Below are 19,808 nucleotides of genomic sequence, written 5' to 3'. Positions count from 1 at the left end.
GTGAGAGTCTGTCACCAGTTGCAGTTAGCCCTCCTTTAAAATAACCACTTGAGGCCAGATATCAGTCTGCATGAGAACTTGAGGCTGCGTTTACACCGGCAGCGCAATTCTAATATTTTGCCCAATTATTGGTAAAACAGCTGATCTGATTGGTCAGAAGACCAATTAATGGAACAAAGATCAGAATTGGGCTGCCTGTGTAAGTAAACACAGCCTCAGAGCGTGCAGCACACTTCTAAATTTAAGGTGCAGTTATTGTCCATTTGTGGTGTTTTAGTTACCGTAACAAATGTGATACTATTGATTCACCCACTGGCCTATGAGCAGACGTTACAGTGGTGTTTGGAATTTGGAGTGAGGTAGACACGAAGAGTACACACACAGGCTATGATCATGGTCATGGAGGGCCATTTAGGAGAAATAGCATTTTACAAAGGTTTAAATAATTTAATAAAATGCATTTACAATGAGGGGCAGGGAGCCAGACTGATGCTTTTTAAATGTCAGACCATTCCTCAAAGTTTTATATACTCTTTAAATGAGCTTTCCAGCCATAGTGCTCTGCACTAATAACTTTCTATTACCTTGGGAATCATTACAACACTGGGGAAGTAAATCACAACCCAGTTCTCTACATCCACAAATTCTGTGGGTATCCACTAGACACCTTCCTTTCATGTACTTAGCTAGTGTGCATGTTCCATGCTGGAATTTACCCTACAACCTACCACGTGCCAACCATTTAATAAACTAGACTCCATATTTTAGCATATTTTATACTTTCATGTCAATGTAAACTGTAATCATCACAAAACTACCTTTTATCTACAACACTATTTCCAACTATCACACTATTTTCAACTATCACGCATTCAGACACAATTTTATTTTATCGTTCAATCAGATGCTTTTATTACCGTGTCAAATAAAACAGTGCCTCTGACAGACCACTACTTGTGCCTAAAATACACCACATTCCGATGCCTGCGTTCCGTCCTGGAATTCTAAAGAACCCAGGCGACAGGGCCTTTCGGGCCCCCACAGACAACAGGGCTTTCCAGGCTTTTTCCCCTGGGATCACAGCCCTTTCCCAGAAGCCCATCCATGCTGATTAGATGTACAGGGAAGGGGCCCCTCCCAGATCAAACGTGACCCTTGACCTCCAATGCACTCCTGTATTGTCTTTCTGACGGGCTCTCATTTGAGTCACTGTCATTGGCCCCCCGCCATCGGAACAATGTCATCAACCCGCCAGTGAAAAGGGGAAAGGGGGGGACTGGCGAGAGGCGGATGAGGGGGCGACATAGTTGAAGAGAACGTGTCGTCAGGCGCACAAAAAAACATGTCAGCCATTAGGAATGAGCACAGTAAATGGGAGTCCTAGCCAGTGTTACAGAGACTCAAGATTTACCTTGGTACGAAAGGCATTGAACTCTGGCAGAGACAGAAATATCATAATTGCTCAAAGAGATCACTGGGTCCCTGACCTCATAAGACAACAGAGATATTGCTCAGTGATTTGTACATTTTCATTCACTGAAAACACCCCTTTCAAAACACCAGTCAGAGAGCTCGAGTAATGCTCTCTGCAGAGATAACTTGCAGAGAATTTCCTATCTAATCCATAGTTGATTTAGGTTAACTATATGGACCACTTCCATGTTCCTACTGTAATTAGTGTAAAGCCAAATCCGGTAATCTAAAGGTAATCTTCTTAATTAAAGCACAGACATGTTGATGAGATGATAAGTGAATGTGTTCACTTCACTGTTAGTGGTTCTTCATGGCAATTATCTCATTTAATAAAACAATTTCTAACAAAGTGTTCCAGAGGTATCAGTTTTCGCCATAAGCTCTGGTCCTACTGTAACTAAGATGAGGTCAGGAGTGCAGATGTCTTGTCTCTCTTCTCTCATATTTTTCACTTCCGATATCCATACAATAAAACACATTTCTGCACGCTAAATCAACTAGCTAGAGGATTGACTAGAAAGGAAACAAGTATAAATGGATGTTTTGGAACTTAGTTTGAGAATAAGCACTTGTTCGTGAATCGTGAACATGATATTTTACGGTGAATACTATAAATGAAAGAAACATTGCTTTTTAATAGTATCTCTACTTCACTTTAATAGTTACCTTTCTGTGAGCGAACAAATTCAGCAAGTTCAAATAAAATTAAATATTGACATGACATTATAATGAAGTAGAAATAAATACAGATAATTACATAAATATGCACAAATGTCCTTGAAACCCAGACTAATACTGCCACATGGAATGAGAGGCATGGAGTATTTTATTTCAAGAGCCTGTTCATATCATCAAACACATTGTAAATGCATCATGCCGTACTGCTAAAATATGCACCCTAAACTCCAACAAGGAGCCAAGCTGTAATTTGTGGCTCTAGATAAAATAATACAACTGTGTTTTATTCTACACATCAAATGATCGACAATTCCACATTGTAATGAGACTTAATGCGTGTGGAGTTGTTTCAAGTAGGGTAAAAAGTTACACACTCTTATTGGATTCGTCATAATCAACCCAAACCGTATGCTACCTTGTCAATACTCATATGGAGATTGTTAGAAATTATAGTATTTATTTCGTGAACAAGGTGTGGTGAGAAATACACTCACTTCCTGCTTGAGAGCTGTGTTAACAGGCCCTTAAAATAAGGTGTGATGTCTGCAACTTATGCACACACATTAATTACCAAGGAGGTTACAGTTAGCCTTAGGAATGACTGGGTGGGCTCCAGGCAGAGGTTGCGCCTAACCACAGGTCCAAGATCAGCTTTCACTACCACTCAACTATTAAGAGGTAGAACAAAACACAGACCCTGGATCTGTGCTTAGGGCCAACATCCTGATGAATTAGAATGAGAATGCAGCCCTCCAGCAGAAGATAAAGGCGGGTGGGGTTAATAGAGAATGAGGTAGACACATACGACTGGCTCAGAGGATAAGCTCCAGGTATATAGAACACTATAAACTCTCCCTGTGGTCGCAGGTACTGACTGTGCGTTCACAATGCTAGGACAAGGGGCATTCTATTTCAGCTACAACAAAAACCGGTTTGTTGGTGAATAAATGGAACACACTTCAAAAGTTACCTTTACCGTTCAAAAAAAAACTATAACACATTTTCACCTAACATAACTACTTTTTTTTTTTTTTTTTTTACATAATCAATAATCAACTCATCATGAAAAAAATGTGATTATGAAAAACGACTCAAAACAACAGGTGTTTAACATACATATCTCTATGTCACAATAGACAGTTTGTGACCGTAAGTTATTTTTGTTCTTTTTTTATGTTTACATCTCATTTCTCCCTTGTTTTGCAAAAGCACCATTGTAAGTATCATAAGTTAATGGCTAGTTGAGTTGTGTTTGTTCTAAGTGAGGTATGGTTGAGCATGGCATATTTTCACATGTGTATTGAGCACTGGTGAACACACCAAAATAAACTATTTACAAAGCGAATATATAGACATATCTAACAAGACATAAATACACTCATATCAAGCACCTTTTGAGCGGTGGGCCTTGGACCTACTGGTTTGGCCGGGTGCTTATGTCTGTGCTAATAAAAAGGAGGGATTCTGGGTCAGGACTTCAAGCTGTGGTAAAATGACTATTACCTTGAAGAATCACATAATATATTAAATAACATGGCTTTCACCTTATTCTACAGTCCACTTTCATCTGGTGTTAACCTGTTCTTTACTGAGAAACCCTATTGTTTCTTTAAGAATTTAGCATAATTGGTAACTAGCCGGCCCATACATGACTAAAAAGTAATTATTAGTTCATTACCATGTAACTACCATTTTACGACGTAATTTCTGAGTTAATAACAGTGGACTGGAAAATAAGGCAGAAACATAAGAGAATTAGTAACATCTCTATAATTAATAAGGAGCAATCTGCCATTGCTACATCTGTTTTTTGACTTTTAAATATCTAAGCTTGTTTCACCCCTTTGTTGGTGAACAATGTAATTGTAAACAAAACACGGTATTAAAACATGGTTAAAACATGGATGGTCGGTCCATGCATCTATAGATCTGTCCATGACATTTCTCCAGCCCCATCCCTCAGCTGTTTACTGAAACAGTGGTGGGCTGATGCTTTGTTATTGTTTGAACTGCAGATTGCCCCTTTAAGACCAATTGAATTCTTACAGTTATGATGGTCAATAAAGCTGTAGCATCAGAATGATATATATAGTGCCTTTCGGAAAGTATTCAGACCCCTACACTTTTTCCATATTTGTTAGGTTACAGCTTTTTTATTTTTTATTATTAAATTGTTGTTTTTTTCCCTCATCAAATTGACACACGATACCCCATAATGACAAAGCAAAAACAGTTTTTTTAGAAATGTTTGCTAATTTATAAAAAGGTGAACCTTCACCACTAGTCTGCGGTCCTAAGCGCTCTGGAGCAGGTTTTCATTAAGGATCTCTCTGTTCTTTGCTCCGTTCATCTTTCCCTTGATCCTGACTAGTCTCCCAGTCCCTGCCACTGAAAAACATCCCCACACATGATGCTGCCACCACCATGCTTCACTGTAGGGATGGTCCTCCAGACATGATGCTAGACATTCAGGCTAAAGAGTTCAATCTTGGTCAATCTGTCATGTGCCTTTTCCTGAGGAGTGGCTTCCATCTGGCCATTCTATCATAAAGTGCCTGATTGGTGGAGTGCTGCAGAGATGGTTGTCCTTCTGGAAGGTTCTCCCATCTCCACAAAATAACTCTAGAGCGCTGTCAGAGTGACCATCGGGTTCTTGGTCACCTCCCTGACCAAGGCCCTTCTCGCCCCGATTGATCAGTTTGGCCGAGCGGCCAGCTCTAGGAAGTCTTGGTGGTTCCAAACTTCTTCAGTTTAAGAATGATGGAGGCCACTGTGTTCTTGGGGACCTTCAATGCTGAAGAAATGTTTTGCTACCCTTCCCCAGATCTGTGCCTCGACACAATCCTGTCACGGAGCTCTACGGAAAATTCCATCAACCTCATGGCTTGGTTTTTGCTCTGACATGCACTTTCAACAGTGAGACTTTATATAGACAGTTCCAAGTCATGTCCAATCAATTGAATTTACCACAGGTGGTCTGCAATCAAGTTGTATAAACATGTTAAGGACGATCAATGAAAACAGGATGCAACTGAGCTCAATTTCGAATCTCATTACAAAGGGTTTGAGTACTTATGTAAATAAGGTCTTTCAGTTTTTTTTATATTTAATATAGTTGAAAGAAAAATCTAAAAACCTGTTTTCGCTTTGTCATTATGGGGTAGTGTGTGTAGATTGCTGAGGATTAAAAAAAAACTATTTTAGAATAAGGCTGTAACGTAACAAAATGTGGAAAATGTCAAAGTGTCTGAATACTTTCCGAAGGCACTGTATATCTCTAGAGTACACAAAAAACGATATAGTCCCAATAGGGTTGGTGTATTCACTTGGACTCTTTTCAGGTTATTTTCTTTGCCACGTGTAAAAACTATGAACAGCACCAACACTTGAGTATACCGTATCTCCATTATTTGGGTGTTTACAAAAAAAACAAAACAAGGCATCTTAAATTCCTGATATACAGAAACATTCATCAATATTTGCATATGAACAACGATTGACTGTGTGCGAATACAAAGAGGTATGACAGAAACGCTGGAGGTTAAGGCTACTGTATATACAAAGGAAACCAAGAAGAAAATCTCTTAAGTAATAAATTATATTTGAAAACAATATCTTACAAACTAGCTTTGATTCTGAAATACCAACTGATCCTGAATTTTGAACACTGACTAAGACTGATAACAGAGAAAGTGTTCTTATGGTCACAGCTGTCAATGAAGCATTTCAGAGGTTGTACTTTTTGGTGTGTTGTGTGTTTATTTTTTCTCTTAAGTGCAACAGAAATCAATTCCCATCTGTCTCTAGAAGGACGACCAGTCTCAGGCACCAAGGGAAAGGGTAAAGGTGAGGTGAAAAATGGAGTTTCCAGCATGTAAGTCTACAGAACCATCCTTCTCCCTCAAGTTTAATTCTTTGTTTGTTTTGCTTTGTCATGCTACACAGTTTAGTGGTGAAACTCTGTGTGTGGTGAAATGAGAGGACTGTTAAAAAAAAAAAGAGGGGAGAAAGAAAACAAAAGGGATATATTTACGAGCGTACCGAGCTCCATGGGTCTGTGCTCCAGTGGGGGTTAGACGGGCACGACTGAGTATTGCACTGCTCACGGTCGGGCGGTTTGTCAAGAATCTCACAGCTCAGATCGTTAAAGCGCTCTCCGTTGGGCCTTTGACACGCCACGAGCCGCGTCTTTATTCCTCCCCCACACGGCTTGGTACACTGCAGGACAGAACAGAAGTAAGGAGGAGTGTGTAGACAAAGTCGGGACAGTTGATTCACGCCATTGTTTATCTAACGTACAGTATGTCATCCCCACCCAACATACGCCTTCCTATCTAGGACATCGAACACCTCATTTCTAACCTTTAACCTCTAACCTTTAGACATACAGCCCAGCAATTTCAGAAGAATGGAATTATAGAAGAATGACCGCTGTCAGAACGCCAAGGTTCATAACGATGGGATGAAGTCATCAAAGTGCAACTAAGCCCCGCAGTGTATCAGTGCTGTAGGGCGGATTGTGTTCTCTCACCTCTCCCCAGTTCCCATAGACCCACTGTGGACAGGGTCCGGACTCACAGGAGCGCTGCTCGATGGGTTTGGAGTGCTCCTCACAGTTGTTGACAGCATAACCATTCTCATCCTGGCACACCACCACACGCCTCTGGAAGCCGCCCGCACACGTGCTCGAGCACTGACGTCACATGGAGGAGAACACCGTTTGAGACAGATGGATAACACACTCTCACACGTACAGGTGTGTGTGCACTACCTCAGAGACAAGCAAGTAGACATCCAAACACTAACACATGTACATGTACTCATCCATGCAAATGTATGGCGCTCATCTATACACACATACCTCACTCAAACAATGGGTTACAACAAGAATATATTGACCAAGAAACACAGTGTCACATACTGCAGACCTTTGCACATACACACACCAGCTACAGTGAAACAAGTGCACACACAAAGACCAACACACCATTTTTTAAATACAATAACAAACTAACATACAGTATGTGCAAAAAGGCACCCGTTGACAGACAAGTATACAAAAGCACACATACATCATTTTTGCAAGTGTCAGATTGACCTCAGAGACTATGTGCTTTAGGAAACTGGGATGGATAATGCACTGCTATATTAAAACACATATCCTCTGGAAAAGGAAGGAAGAGATCCCAAAAATAGCCCTTGCTATTTCCCATGATCTTTTAAATAACACCAGCTATTTGGGGACACAGATTGCTGTGCAACTGACTGTAATAACCCCGTTTTGAATAACAGCTATACAATAGACTACTAACTGCCAAAACTATCAGCAAAAACTCATTGACTTCTTGGGTTAGGATACATCACAGACAGACAGCCTCATAAAGGTCAACATCAACACAAGACTGAGATAGTGCTCAGCTGTGCTGCCTTCCCACTTATACAATTGTAATGGGAGACCACTTAGGTTGTATGCATTCATTTAAGGTTAAGGAACCTAGGACTCCAAGATGATTGTAAATGGTGTCCAGTGTAAGAAACTCACCGCTCCCCAGGGTCCTGTTCTCCACTGGTGGGCCTGGGCTCGCCCTCCACCGCGCCCATCAGCAGTCGTGGGCAGGTTATTGCGGGGGCCCCCGCTGGGTGAAGGGAGGGGCCGAGAGTCACTGGAGCGGGCAGCAGGGCACTGGGACATGGCACACTCCTGCTCTGTGGCCGGACGGTCATCAGCGTCACACTCCACTACGTCCACTATCTGATCACTGAAGTTCACACACACCACCTGGCGTGTGGTCTTCCCCTGCCCGCAGGATACAGAACACTGTGCACACACACACACACACACACACACACACACACACAGGCACACACACCCAGTAAGATACAAAGCATATAAACACAAACAGAACTTGCTGCAGCAGCTTAGGTCAGTGTCTTGTCTCTTTAAACATGGCTGACCCAAACAGATCTTCCTTAAAGAAAATAAAAGAGAGCTTCTGCCAAAGACTCATGCTGCTCCAATTACGTCTGGCCAAGTGGAGTAAACTGGACTGTATCTGTCTTGCATAAGACCTGGAATTATGCAAGAACTGTCCACTGTACTGTACTGTACCATGCTACTGAGCCAGGGATTACACTGGCCAAGGGTTTACTGTCTAGGACTCAACAATGCTGCCTATTTCAAATAGGTGTGGATATTGCACAAGCATCTCCCAATCCGAAAAATGGTGTAGTTACTGCACTTTAACAGGCCCTGTGTAGGCCTATGCACAAGTTAAAACCACAACACTTAGGCTGCTTATACAGTTAGGTCTTATATTGGTAGAACAGCCATTAAACTTCATGTCCTAACTGGGACATCCGCCATGCCATAGCTATCACTCCCTCCATCAGGGTTCATTTCCGGTTCCATATCAAGAGCGTGTAATGTGAACGTTTAGAGTCAGAGCGGTCTCTCTCTGTGGCTCTGTTTGCTGTGGCCTTGGGCTGAGCTGCTTCCTGCCTGCCTGCCTGGAGCCCACTGAGTTGCTCTGGAATAAATAAGCAGTCAGAGAGACCCTCCCTCCCACAGCCAGTATCTAGCTATCTGTGTGTGTGTCTATGTGTGAGTGAATGTGTGTATGTGTGCATTCGTGCGTGCGTGTGTGTGTTTGTGCGTGGTGGCCATAACTGCAGCATGGTGGGAGTATGACTAGTGCTCTCTGTCTGATGAGAAACATCTGCAAACAAGGACCCTAGCCCCTCTCTCCAGCCCCTTGTTCCTCACGCGTCCCTCTATCCCCTTGCCAACCCTCCAAACACACCAAAGCCTGTTTCATCTCCTCCTCCCCTTGGACCAGAGAAACACACAATCACAGAAAGTGATTATGAACAGTGGTCTGAAAGGTTCAAACCACAGCTAAACAAACCTCAGATATTATAATCCACTGAGCTGGCTAGAGATTTCATTGTGAAATACAACTTAATGAACAGTGCCGACAGAGCATATAATGGTTGTCAGATTTCCCTCTCGAAGAGTTCACTTTGGAATTGAAGGTTAAAGGCCCAGTGCAGTCAAAAAAACAATTTGCTGTGTTTTATATATATTTCCACACTATGAGGTTGGAATGATTTGTTAAATAAGAAATAAGAAAGAGAGTTCCAAACCTCTCTGCCAATAACAGCTAGATTTCAGTTTTCCCCTACCCACTTACACTACATGACCAAAAGTATGTGGACACGTGCTCGTTGAAAATCTCATTCCAAAAACATGGGCATTAATATGAAGGCGTTCGATTGGGTTGACGTCAGGGCTCTGTGCAGGCCAGTCATGTTCTTCCACACCGATCTCGACAAACAATTTCTGTATGGACCTTGCTTTGAGCATGGGGGCATTGTCATGCTGAAACAGGAAAGGGGCTCCCCAAACTGTTGCAGTAAAGTGGGGAGCACCGAATTGTCTAGAATGTTGTTGCATGGTGTAGCGTTAAGATTTCCCTTTACTGGAACTAAGGGGCCTAGCTCCTCTACAAACCTTTACAGTTGGCAGAGTTCTCCTGGCATCCGCCAAACCCAGATTCATCCGTTGGACTGCCAGATGGCGAAGTGTGATTTATCACTCCAGAGAACGCGTTTCCACTGCTAAACAGTCCAATGGTGGCGAGCTTTACACCACTCCAGCCGATGGAAACCCATTTCATGAAGCTCCCAACGAACAGTTCTTATGCTGACGTTGCTTCCAGAGGCAGTTCGGAAATCGGTAGTGAGTGTTGCAACCGAGTACAGACAAGCTCTTCAGTAAGGCCATTCTACTGCCAATGTTTGTCTGTGGAGATTGCATGGCGGTGTGCTCAATTTTATACACCTGTCAGACATGGGTGTGGTTGAAATAGCCGAATCCACTCATTTGAAGGGCTGTCCACATACTTTTGTAAATATATTGTAGACCACTCCCAGACAGTCCTAGCAGAATTCTTGCTTGAGAATTTGCTCTGTGCTAAAAAGCAATTATTAAAAAATGTTGACCATTTTAATTGAAAACAATCACGGTAAGGTACATAATTGTTACTCAGAAATGATTTGATATTGAGATAAAAACAGCTGCATTGGAACTTTAAAGAGATTAGTAATGGATATAATGGATATATGGATTTAATATCCTTAGCCACAAGACCCTGTGGTAATGTCAAATATTTTAAGTGTACATGGTAAATGCATTAAACATTGGTGGTTGATTGAACAAAAATAGTTACTTACAGATGTCCATTCAAGGACCTTCCACTGTCCGCAGGCCACTACAGAGCACACCTCCCTGGCCGGGGGCTTGGCCAGGTGGGAGCAGGCAGAATCCTCCGCAACGCCACCCTGGTTGTCACGGCAACTGACATAGCGCATCCGGGTCCCTTTGCCGCAAGTGGCGCTACACTGTGGTGGAGATGGAGGCAATTAGTACAATTGTAGTACAACACACAGAGTATGTAATTGCTTCATTGAGTGGTGGAGTAACTGATAGAACCAACCTGTGTCCAGGAGCCGAACCTCCACTGGGTTTTGTGTGGGAGGTGGGAGGGCACTTTGGTCCCCGGCGGTACCGGGTGACTGATGGGACACTGGGTCAGTTCACAGTCCTACAGGGACAACCATACACATCCATTAAAACAATTACAGTGACAGAAACACAGCCTACTGTACTGTCATCTACTTACTGTGCAGCTCCAACAGAAGTGTACCCATCATCAGACTAAAAGTAACAGTGTTACTCTGACGGATCCCAGAAATGCAGTGTTAAACCCCTCCATCTGAATAACCTGATGCCTGTCATAACGTGTCACAGTGGAGGAGGATCCCAGAAATACACAGTGTTAAACCCCTCCATCTGAATAACCTGATGCCTGTCATAACGTGTCACAGTGGAGGAGGATCCCAGAAATACAGTGTTAAACCCCTCCATCTGAATAACCTGATGCCTGTCATAACGTGTCACAGTGGAGGAGGATCCCAGAAATACAGTGTTAAACCCCTCCATCTGAATAACCTGATGCCTGTCATAACGTGTCACAGTGGAGGAGGATCCCAGAAATACACAGTGTTAAACCCCTCCATCTGAATAACCTGATGCCTGTCATAACGTGTCACAGTGGAGGAGGATCCCAGAAATACAGTGTTAAACCCCTCCATCTGAATAACCTGATGCCTGTCATAACGTGTCACAGTGGAGGAGGATCCCAGAAATACAGTGTTAAACCCCTCCATCTGAATAACCTGATGCCTGTCATAACGTGTCACAGTGGAGGAGGATCCCAGAAATACACAGTGTTAAACCCCTCCATCTGAATAACCTGGTGCCTGTCATAACGTGTCACAGTGGAGAGGTATCCCAGTCACTGGCGTGTTACTGGGCTCCTCCTTCTTCCGCCGTGCTCTCCTCCCCAGAGCCCTCTCATGACCTTTGACCCCCTAGTTCTGGGTTGAGCAGAAAGGTGAGCAGAGAGGGGCCTAACTTAGGTATAGTTGTGTTACAGAGGGCTCCACATTCCACACTCATCCTCTGAGTGGAAATAAACAGGACCCTGGCAGCCAGGCAGGCTGGAGAACACAGCCTCCGCAGCTTTACACTAACACAGTTAAATACATTGTAAAACATGGTGGTGGGGGTGGAAGTGGTGGGAATAATAAGATAAATAATGAAGGAGGCAACCAAGACCTGTCTATGACTGTGGGTGTGTGTTGATGTATGTGCGTCTTTATATAAATAAAGGGGCCAATGTGTGACATCAGGGTCAACATTTCAAAATGGTTAGATATACATTTAAATATGATTTTCTTGCAGCTTCCCATGTTTAGTTACAGGAATAAAAGTATAGATAGGCACAATGAGACCATAATTCCACTTAGCAACAACCAAAAAAAATGTCAGAATATCACAAGAAACACTGCGTGTTTCCTTGTCATGCTTAGTTGCCAGGTCTTTTTGTGCTTTGGTCAAATTCTCTATCATTTAAAGCCGTGCCAAACATTCCTGGACAACGAAAAGGATAAACAACAGCATTACTATATGTTTTAATAGTGAATATAATAATATAATAGAATGAAATAATAATAATACAATGGGTTTTGTCAAAAAAATCATTGACAATAATAATAACCAATAATGAAATCATTATAATCAGTAAACTCTTCAAGCATTGCGTGTGTGTGTGGGCGTCTGTGTCTGAAAACAATTATTTCTTCCTCTGTCTTTGTTTCTTCCACTCCTTGAAAGTGCATTGCAGCTGGAGGGGAGGAACCTTCACTCCTCTCCCCCAATGTGCTCTGAGAAGGAGGTGAGGAATGGGGTAAACAAGGGCAGAATCTGAATTGCATTTCCTTGATTCCTCACGTCCTCTCTCCTCACCTCCTTCTCAAAACCAATTGGATAAGAAGGTGCGAGGGGAAGGACCTCTGAGACGAAGAGAGGAGGAGCGAGGTTGCAATGGATCAAGAAAATGTCATTGAGATTCTCCCAATGATAGAGGAAGCATGTATTTGACAGCTATTAAAGCATCCATGCAGTCTTTGTAATTGTATTTTTAAATCATCACTGTATATCTAATAAATCACTGTGTTTATTTAATGAAAATAACTCCAAAGTACTTTTCATTTATTTCCTTGAGCCTCCTTTGGTCCTTGAAATGCTCAGATTGATCATGTGGGTGATAGGAAACTAATGTGAAGATATTTACAAACACAGCCCTGATTGGCTGATAGGATGGTCTAGAGTCCACCCCCTTTCCCAGATGAACAGTCATTGGTCTATGATAATCATATCACATTATGATGTCATGATGTGGGCCAAAAGTTCCATCCCACCTGAACAGAAATTACAGACATTTTTGGAACAGCTCTTACACAATAAGGCCATTATTATAATTTTCACGATTTCAGAGTTTTATTTTGACCTCATAGTAGGGCCGGGACGATGCCAATATCATGATACTCATTAGTATCGTGCCAAAGAAACAAAACACTTAGCGGATTTAACTTCTTTAGGAAAAGACCCCTAATGTTGGCTACAAACACCATTAAGTTGTCATCCAGAGTCACATGCATTTATTTTCCAAGCTATACAGTAGCACACAATATTTTACATACAGCAGGTTTTTAAAGGACCAAAGAGTTTGGTCTGCTTTGTGTTAAAATGTTTGCCATGGAAAAAATATTGCAATATTGATATCGTCCCGGCCCTACCTCATAGTGTGTGTGTGGAAATCTCTTTAAAAAAACAGACCAAAATCTTGTTTTTAAATGCACTGCCTTTTAAACATTTTAGACAATTCCAGGCTGACTGACTGCTCTACCATAATACCTATGGCTTGTCCAGAAACAACACCTAGCCCCTACTGCCCAGAGTCTAGACACTTCTGGAGATCTGAGAGGGATTGATTGGTGGTGACATGGTGAGAGCTCCACCTTACCCTCTCAAAGGCTTGGTGGAAATTTGGCGGTATGGCTTACACCTGTCCAATCCTTTCAGATCTCCACAAGTGTCTACGATAGGGGCTGCTTCTGGACAGGACCCCACAACTCTCCGGACGTGTGGTGGACCTACAGCACGACTCAAGGCATTGGTTGGATGTTTCATTCCATTGCTATTCACACCCACGGCACCCTACCAAGCTGATCAGACAGTTCTGGGTAGCTGAACACAGTCTCTACCATTCACACCCTTACTTAATTACAGCTAGTTAGATGTGCAACCACTGAGCTACACTATAGCTACAGTAGGGCCGTCTCTAGTCTAGCAATAGATACGGTTGTTCATACCCGTGGGAAGTAGGGATGCCGAGGGTGCTGCAGCACCCCGTGAAAAATCTGAATAAAAATATATATTACTAAAATGTGGTGGATTTATGGGGTCCATTTTTTACCTTCACAAAAGTAGTGCACTGGGCCTTTACTAGTACTGTATTAGTGGACCAAAATAGTCGTCTGTAGCATGGGCAAAACAGTTGGAAGGGTGAAGTCCTACTTTGAAAGGACAGGAAGTGTTGGCTGTGCACTTAACCAATGACAGGCATTCCACATTTAACCCCGTCTACATGTGAAAATGGAAATATTACGTTTTTTGGGGGGGGTTTCATATGCAAAAATGAAAAACAAGCCATTTTTCTTCTTCTATTTCTATTCAAGAATGGCTAAACAAGCCATTTTCAATTTTCCGATTGCACCATTTTTACAAAAAAAAAAAGAAAAAAAAAAGTGGCTCAAACAGTGGCGTGTAGTCTTGGGAGTCAAGGGAAGCCAGGCTTCCCCAAACAATGTACCAAGAAAAAAATAAACAAAATAATGTATCTTTCGTCTCTCTTTCCAAAATGTCCTTCAATTCACAACAGGCTGAATGTATCTCACCGGAGAAAGTATCTGTGAACAAAACAGCGCCCCTCTGTCTCAGTATGTGTAGCCCATCTACCCAAGGTAAGCCAGTGAGCATTTGGCCTCCCTTGAGTATTTTTTAAAATAATAATAATAACCAATCAGCATTGCGCTAAACTGAACAAGTTCAGCTATGAATGGTGCTGGCACACCAACAGTTTGGATTTGGTTTCACACCAATCACATCATAAGCCATACGTCATTGAATTGTTGCATCTCACCATGCTGTGGTCGACCGGTTGGTTGCTAGCTTGCTAAAATTGTCCCTTTCCTAAATTAGCCATGGATGGAGATAGGGATTAATACTTTTTAATAAGTTTGACTTAATTCTCTGTCCTGGCCAATGATTATAATGGTGATTGTGATACAACCATAAATGAATACATTGTGCCCCTGACCTGAGAAGATGGAAGGTCAATATGTAGCTAGATGTCGTAGGCTAATGTTAACTAGCTGGCCTGGAGCAAGTTAGGCTAGCGAGCAAGCATTTTAGCCAGGTAGACTAGGACAACAAAAACTTAAAGCGCGTACTGTATGGCAGAGTCATAGACCATTTAGGCAACATGAAAGAGGAGGATGACATTGGCGTTTCTCTACAATTAGGGTGAGTCAACACATTTCTTTCTACTTGCAAGCATGCACGCACACACACAGAAATCAGTACTAGGTAAAGCCACATAATATTTAATTTACATTTATTGGACTAAATTGTTTTTGGTATCTTTTAGTTGTCAATGTGTTAGACTAAGCATAGGTGATTAGATAATGTTGAAATGTTGAAGTTGAAATGGTGCTGGATCAGTGGAAGCAGCACCTGTTTTCTTTGTGACTTGTGGTAACTCTGTGGTTCTAAATCAATAGCTGTTTAGTAGTCCTAAAATGTCAGGAACATTAACTTGCTTGACCATGCTATTCGTCATGTAACGTGCAATATGCTTCGTGGACCCACTGGACAGAGGTTGCTCTCCGGTTTTCTGATAAACAAAGGTGTGGTTGAATTTATTCTGCCACTGTGTCTTCCTATTGTCTCGGCCTTTAGGCTTATATATCACAGTGTCAAGGAATATGAACTATGCATTGTTTGCTTATAGAGCAAAATATGCAACTATCACAAAACACAGTTTGTAATATGGCTTTTTTGGGAGGGCCTTGGGTTCCCGGTGATTTTACACACGCACCGCTATTGCGATCAAAACGTACACGGACTGTATGTAATCTTACCTCAGGAATGTTGACATAATGTTGTCCAGGACATAGGCTAATTAACTTGACCGCCACAGCAATATAGACACCAACATGTTCTGTCAATTCTCCAGATCAACGTTCATTTCTGCACTTTGGCTGTTGTTCAATCGCATGCTGTATCACACCAGCTTTCAATAACTTCATAATCCTTTCCTGAATCGGCTGATCGTTTCCCCACGTAACTTAACAGCTCGGCATCAAATGCGCATCGAACAACTATCATTTTTGAAGAACCCTACTAATGACAGTATCGATTTTTGTTTGATTATTCTTGTTCAAGTTACTCTTTCTTGTTAGAAGAATTAGATTTTGCAACCCATCCATTATTTGGGGTATGTGTGTCCATGAAAATTGTCATCACAGCACAACATAGGGAGATACGAAATGCTATGAGGTTACAGTACACTTCCAAGATCTCATTACAAAAAAAAAAGAGTCTGACAGCAACATCCAGGAATTTTACAGGATCATGTTAAATGTGTAATTCAATTGTTAAATTCTTAGTATATGATATAACGAGAAACAGCAGTATTATAAATGTAAGGAAAGAAAGGTTGTGTTTTATGTCACACGATTTTTGCCAAATCTGTGAAGACTCCAAGCACGAGAAAGAGTTTAAATATAGACTTTGATTCAACTCATTAATTATATTGAATGTATTTATGTTCCACCCATTATATCTTAATGTATTCACAATTATTATGAATGACATTGCAACAGCTACAAACAGTCCACTACAAGAAAAGATCACTAGTACCCTAGTTTATAGAAAGACCCATGTTGTGTACCCATCTGCGGGTAGGTGTGTATGAGGCAAGTGTTCAGTCATCGTTGTGTGTTTTTTTGTTTTTCTCCCCTCCTTCTCACTGGTCAACTGAGGTAGAGACAGGCGTCCTGAAACATAAGCTCCATTCTGTCGTCTTTCCCCCTTTTCCAGCCCCGGAGTGGTTTAGGGTGTGCGGCCTCGGAGCTGACTTCACGGATGACTGGCTGGAATCACAGGGAGATGAAGTGACTGGTTCAGGGTCACTGGGCATGATGGCTGAGTCGGGAATTAAGGCCTGAACCAGGGGGGCCTCCCTGTGACCGGAGTCTCAGCCAGTGTTTATGGCCCACCCCACCCCATCACAACCCACCCCTCCACACCCCATCACAACCCACCCCTCCACACCCCACCCAACCAGGACCCGCCCGCCATGCCGCGGGAAAACGGTCCATCCTACCTTCCCACTATTAGCATGAAGAAGAAAGAAGCAGGCCCTAATAAACTAAATTGATGTACAAAGAGGTTCATAAAAGTAGAGGCTCATGAAATGTGTGACGATTACTCCGCAACTGTTTGTGTTCACCATTTATGTCTTGGTCATGACACTTCAACAGAGCGGGAATTGTCTTCCTGAAGAGGTTTTTCAGATAGGTTCACATAAGGTGTTGACAGACAGACATTAAGGTGGGAAACTAGACTATTACACTACACTACAACACTCTTTACAGACAAACAATACAGCTAGCAGACTGTAGGTTTGATTTACATAACCAAGGTGAGGACATTTTCCACAAATAATCAAGGAATGTTTTGCCCCATCATCCAGTCCTGCCCCATGGCCTACTGTTACTGCAAAATCTTTCTGTTTCTGGGGTTAGAGCCAGCTTCCACTCCCCCTCTATCACCCATCCCCAGACACCCTCCTGTTCCTTGACAGGAGCTGTTGTGCGGACCTGCCGTGGACAGGCCCTCTTTCCTCCTCCCTCATGCTTGGTAAGGGGATGGACTGCTGGAGGGAGACAATCCCAGCTATGTGTCTCCGTCTGGGGGTAAGAGCCAGCACAGCCCCCCTCTAACCCCTGTCTAGACAACAAGGCCTTATTGAGTCCAGGTGGTAATGGACTGGGTGTGGGACTTCCTTCCTACCTCACAGTGCCAGTGACTGTACCTGTGTCTCAGCCTGCACGGGGAACCCCCCTTTCCTCACTATAGAATTGAACACCATTCTACAACTGGGGGGGATAGGGCAGGTCACATGGTCAGCTCACAACCAAGCATTCGAGTAGTGTGTCAGGAGCGGGTTAGGGTCTTGTGTGGTCTACTGAGTCTGACAGTCAAGCCCTGGGTGGCCTAATAGATATATATATATATCTAAAAGATATATTCTCACAAATATCACTTGAAAGGGCAGTATACAAAAGCATTTTCACAAAATGAGAAGGAATCCACCCCATGGCTTTCACTTATCCTGTGTCAAGTGTCCAGATCAGTGCAGAGGAGATGAGTGGAAGTTCTAGAGATGTTGAGATGGGTCTTAGTGGACTGTGTCCTTACCTGAGTGTCAGTGGGCCGCGTGGCAGCGTTACATTCAGTGTCGTCCATGACGGACCCGTATGACCCCACAACGCACTTCACAGCTCGCATCTGGTAGCCTGGTCCACACGAGGTAGTGCACTGAGTCCACCAAAGAGAGAGTAAGAGAACAGAGAGATATGAAGAATGAGAGCAATGGAGAGAAAGATAGAGAGGGAGAAAGAGAAAGTCAGAGAGGGACAAAAACAAGCCAACGTAGCAAATCTTCCCAAAAATGAGTAACTGAATGGAAAAGAAGTGCACTGGTCAGACTAGTGCCAGCAGATAACAGCCTTCAGGATCATAATGCATGAGTAACTCATCTACTTTCCACTGTAGCCAAGTCAGTGGGTACACACCACACTCTCTTCTACCTCACTGACTCCGATGAAATGAGGTCAAACTTGTGTGGCAGCAACTTCAGCTAAGATTCCGCGCGCTTCATTAAACAGCTTCAAATATACATTTAACATGATTGCCTATGCCATGGTATAGGAACACCTAATCTCCCATCACACGTTTAGGCTTACAGGCAGTCTGCACACACAAGCTGTGTTAAGATGAAGTGCCCAGTTTTGATTTGGAAAACGTTGCGACACCTTGCTACAGGATTGCTACAGAGAAAGTTTTTTTTTTGCGTCCTGAGAGATATAAACTGGCAATGCATTAGCAAGCATAAATATAGGGGAGTATGTCGACACAGATTGTGTACAGATTGTATATGCTTATTTTGGCACGGTCAGCAATGTGCTTAAACAGCAGAGTAAATGGGGGATAGACTAAATGAGTGGCTTGTCTTTCTCCTGTCTTTGCTCTACATCTGGAATAGTGGAGGCTGCTGAGGGGAGGACGGCTCATAATAATGGCTGGAAAGGAGCTAATGGAATGGCATCAAACACATAGAAACCATGTGTTTGATGTATTGAATGCCATTCCACTGATTCTGCTCCAGCCATTACCACAAGCCCATCCTCGCCAATTAAACCAACCTCCTGTGATCTGAAGAAAGTTCATAGGAGATTTTTTTTATTTTTTAAAAATCACATTAGGCTCTGTATAGCCTCATGAACACATAACTAAAACTCTGAAGCAAAATGGGTTTATTATGATAGATTGTAAAAATAGCTGCTTCATTGGGTCATATTCTAATATTAGAAACAGTTGGACACAGTTGGAATGACACATAAGTTCAGATAATCGTTAGCTTTTACAAGACACAACACTGTAGTCTTTGAGGGACAGGGGGTGACTGGAAGCCACAGATGTCACCTGAAATACAGTGTGTGCCACCCGGGCAAACAGATCATAATATTACCTGCCACAAAACATGTCACTCTACAGGTATGTCAACTGTACAACACGCGTGACTCACCTGTCCCCATGGTCCGACCTGCCACGAAGCACAATCCTGCTGCTGACACGTCTGGACGGACTCAGGCTTGGACATCGAGTCACAGAAGCGGTCGTCCAGTCGGTCCTCCGCAAACTGGCACCATGTCTGCCGATGCTTGTACCCTTTCCCACACGTCACCAGGCACTGCAACAGTCAACGGGCACAATGAGAAACAGGGGCACATAGATTGACATGTACAGTAGGCTAGCTATGTGTGTACAGTGTTTGTTTGTGTAGGCGCACTCAAAGCCTTTTGAACTGCTGGACAGAACGTGTAAACTACACAATCAAGCT

The 19,808-nt window shown here is 42.7% G+C and overlaps 1 protein-coding gene across 1 annotated transcript in view; it reads right to left on the bottom strand.

The window, feature by feature from the left end:
• LOC110527969 (A disintegrin and metalloproteinase with thrombospondin motifs 9) overlaps window positions 1-19,808 on the bottom strand; it is a 68,573-nt gene that overhangs the window by 22,989 nt on the left and 25,776 nt on the right. The window contains exons 22-28 of the mRNA XM_021609619.3: window positions 19,494-19,658; window positions 18,104-18,223; window positions 10,647-10,754; window positions 10,384-10,551; window positions 7,694-7,969; window positions 6,683-6,844; window positions 6,193-6,369 (exon numbers count right to left, since the gene is read on the bottom strand). Coding sequence (XP_021465294.3) covers window positions 6,193-6,369; window positions 6,683-6,844; window positions 7,694-7,969; window positions 10,384-10,551; window positions 10,647-10,754; window positions 18,104-18,223; window positions 19,494-19,658 — 1,176 coding nt within the window. The remainder of the gene's footprint in view (window positions 1-6,192; window positions 6,370-6,682; window positions 6,845-7,693; window positions 7,970-10,383; window positions 10,552-10,646; window positions 10,755-18,103; window positions 18,224-19,493; window positions 19,659-19,808) is intronic.

This window comes from Oncorhynchus mykiss, chromosome 7 (assembly GCF_057628025.1).
Source record: "Oncorhynchus mykiss isolate SJ-2025 chromosome 7, ASM5762802v1, whole genome shotgun sequence".
In the NCBI taxonomy this organism is placed as follows: Eukaryota; Metazoa; Chordata; class Actinopteri; order Salmoniformes; family Salmonidae; genus Oncorhynchus; species Oncorhynchus mykiss.
This window is presented reverse-complemented; position numbering and strand designations above follow the sequence as displayed.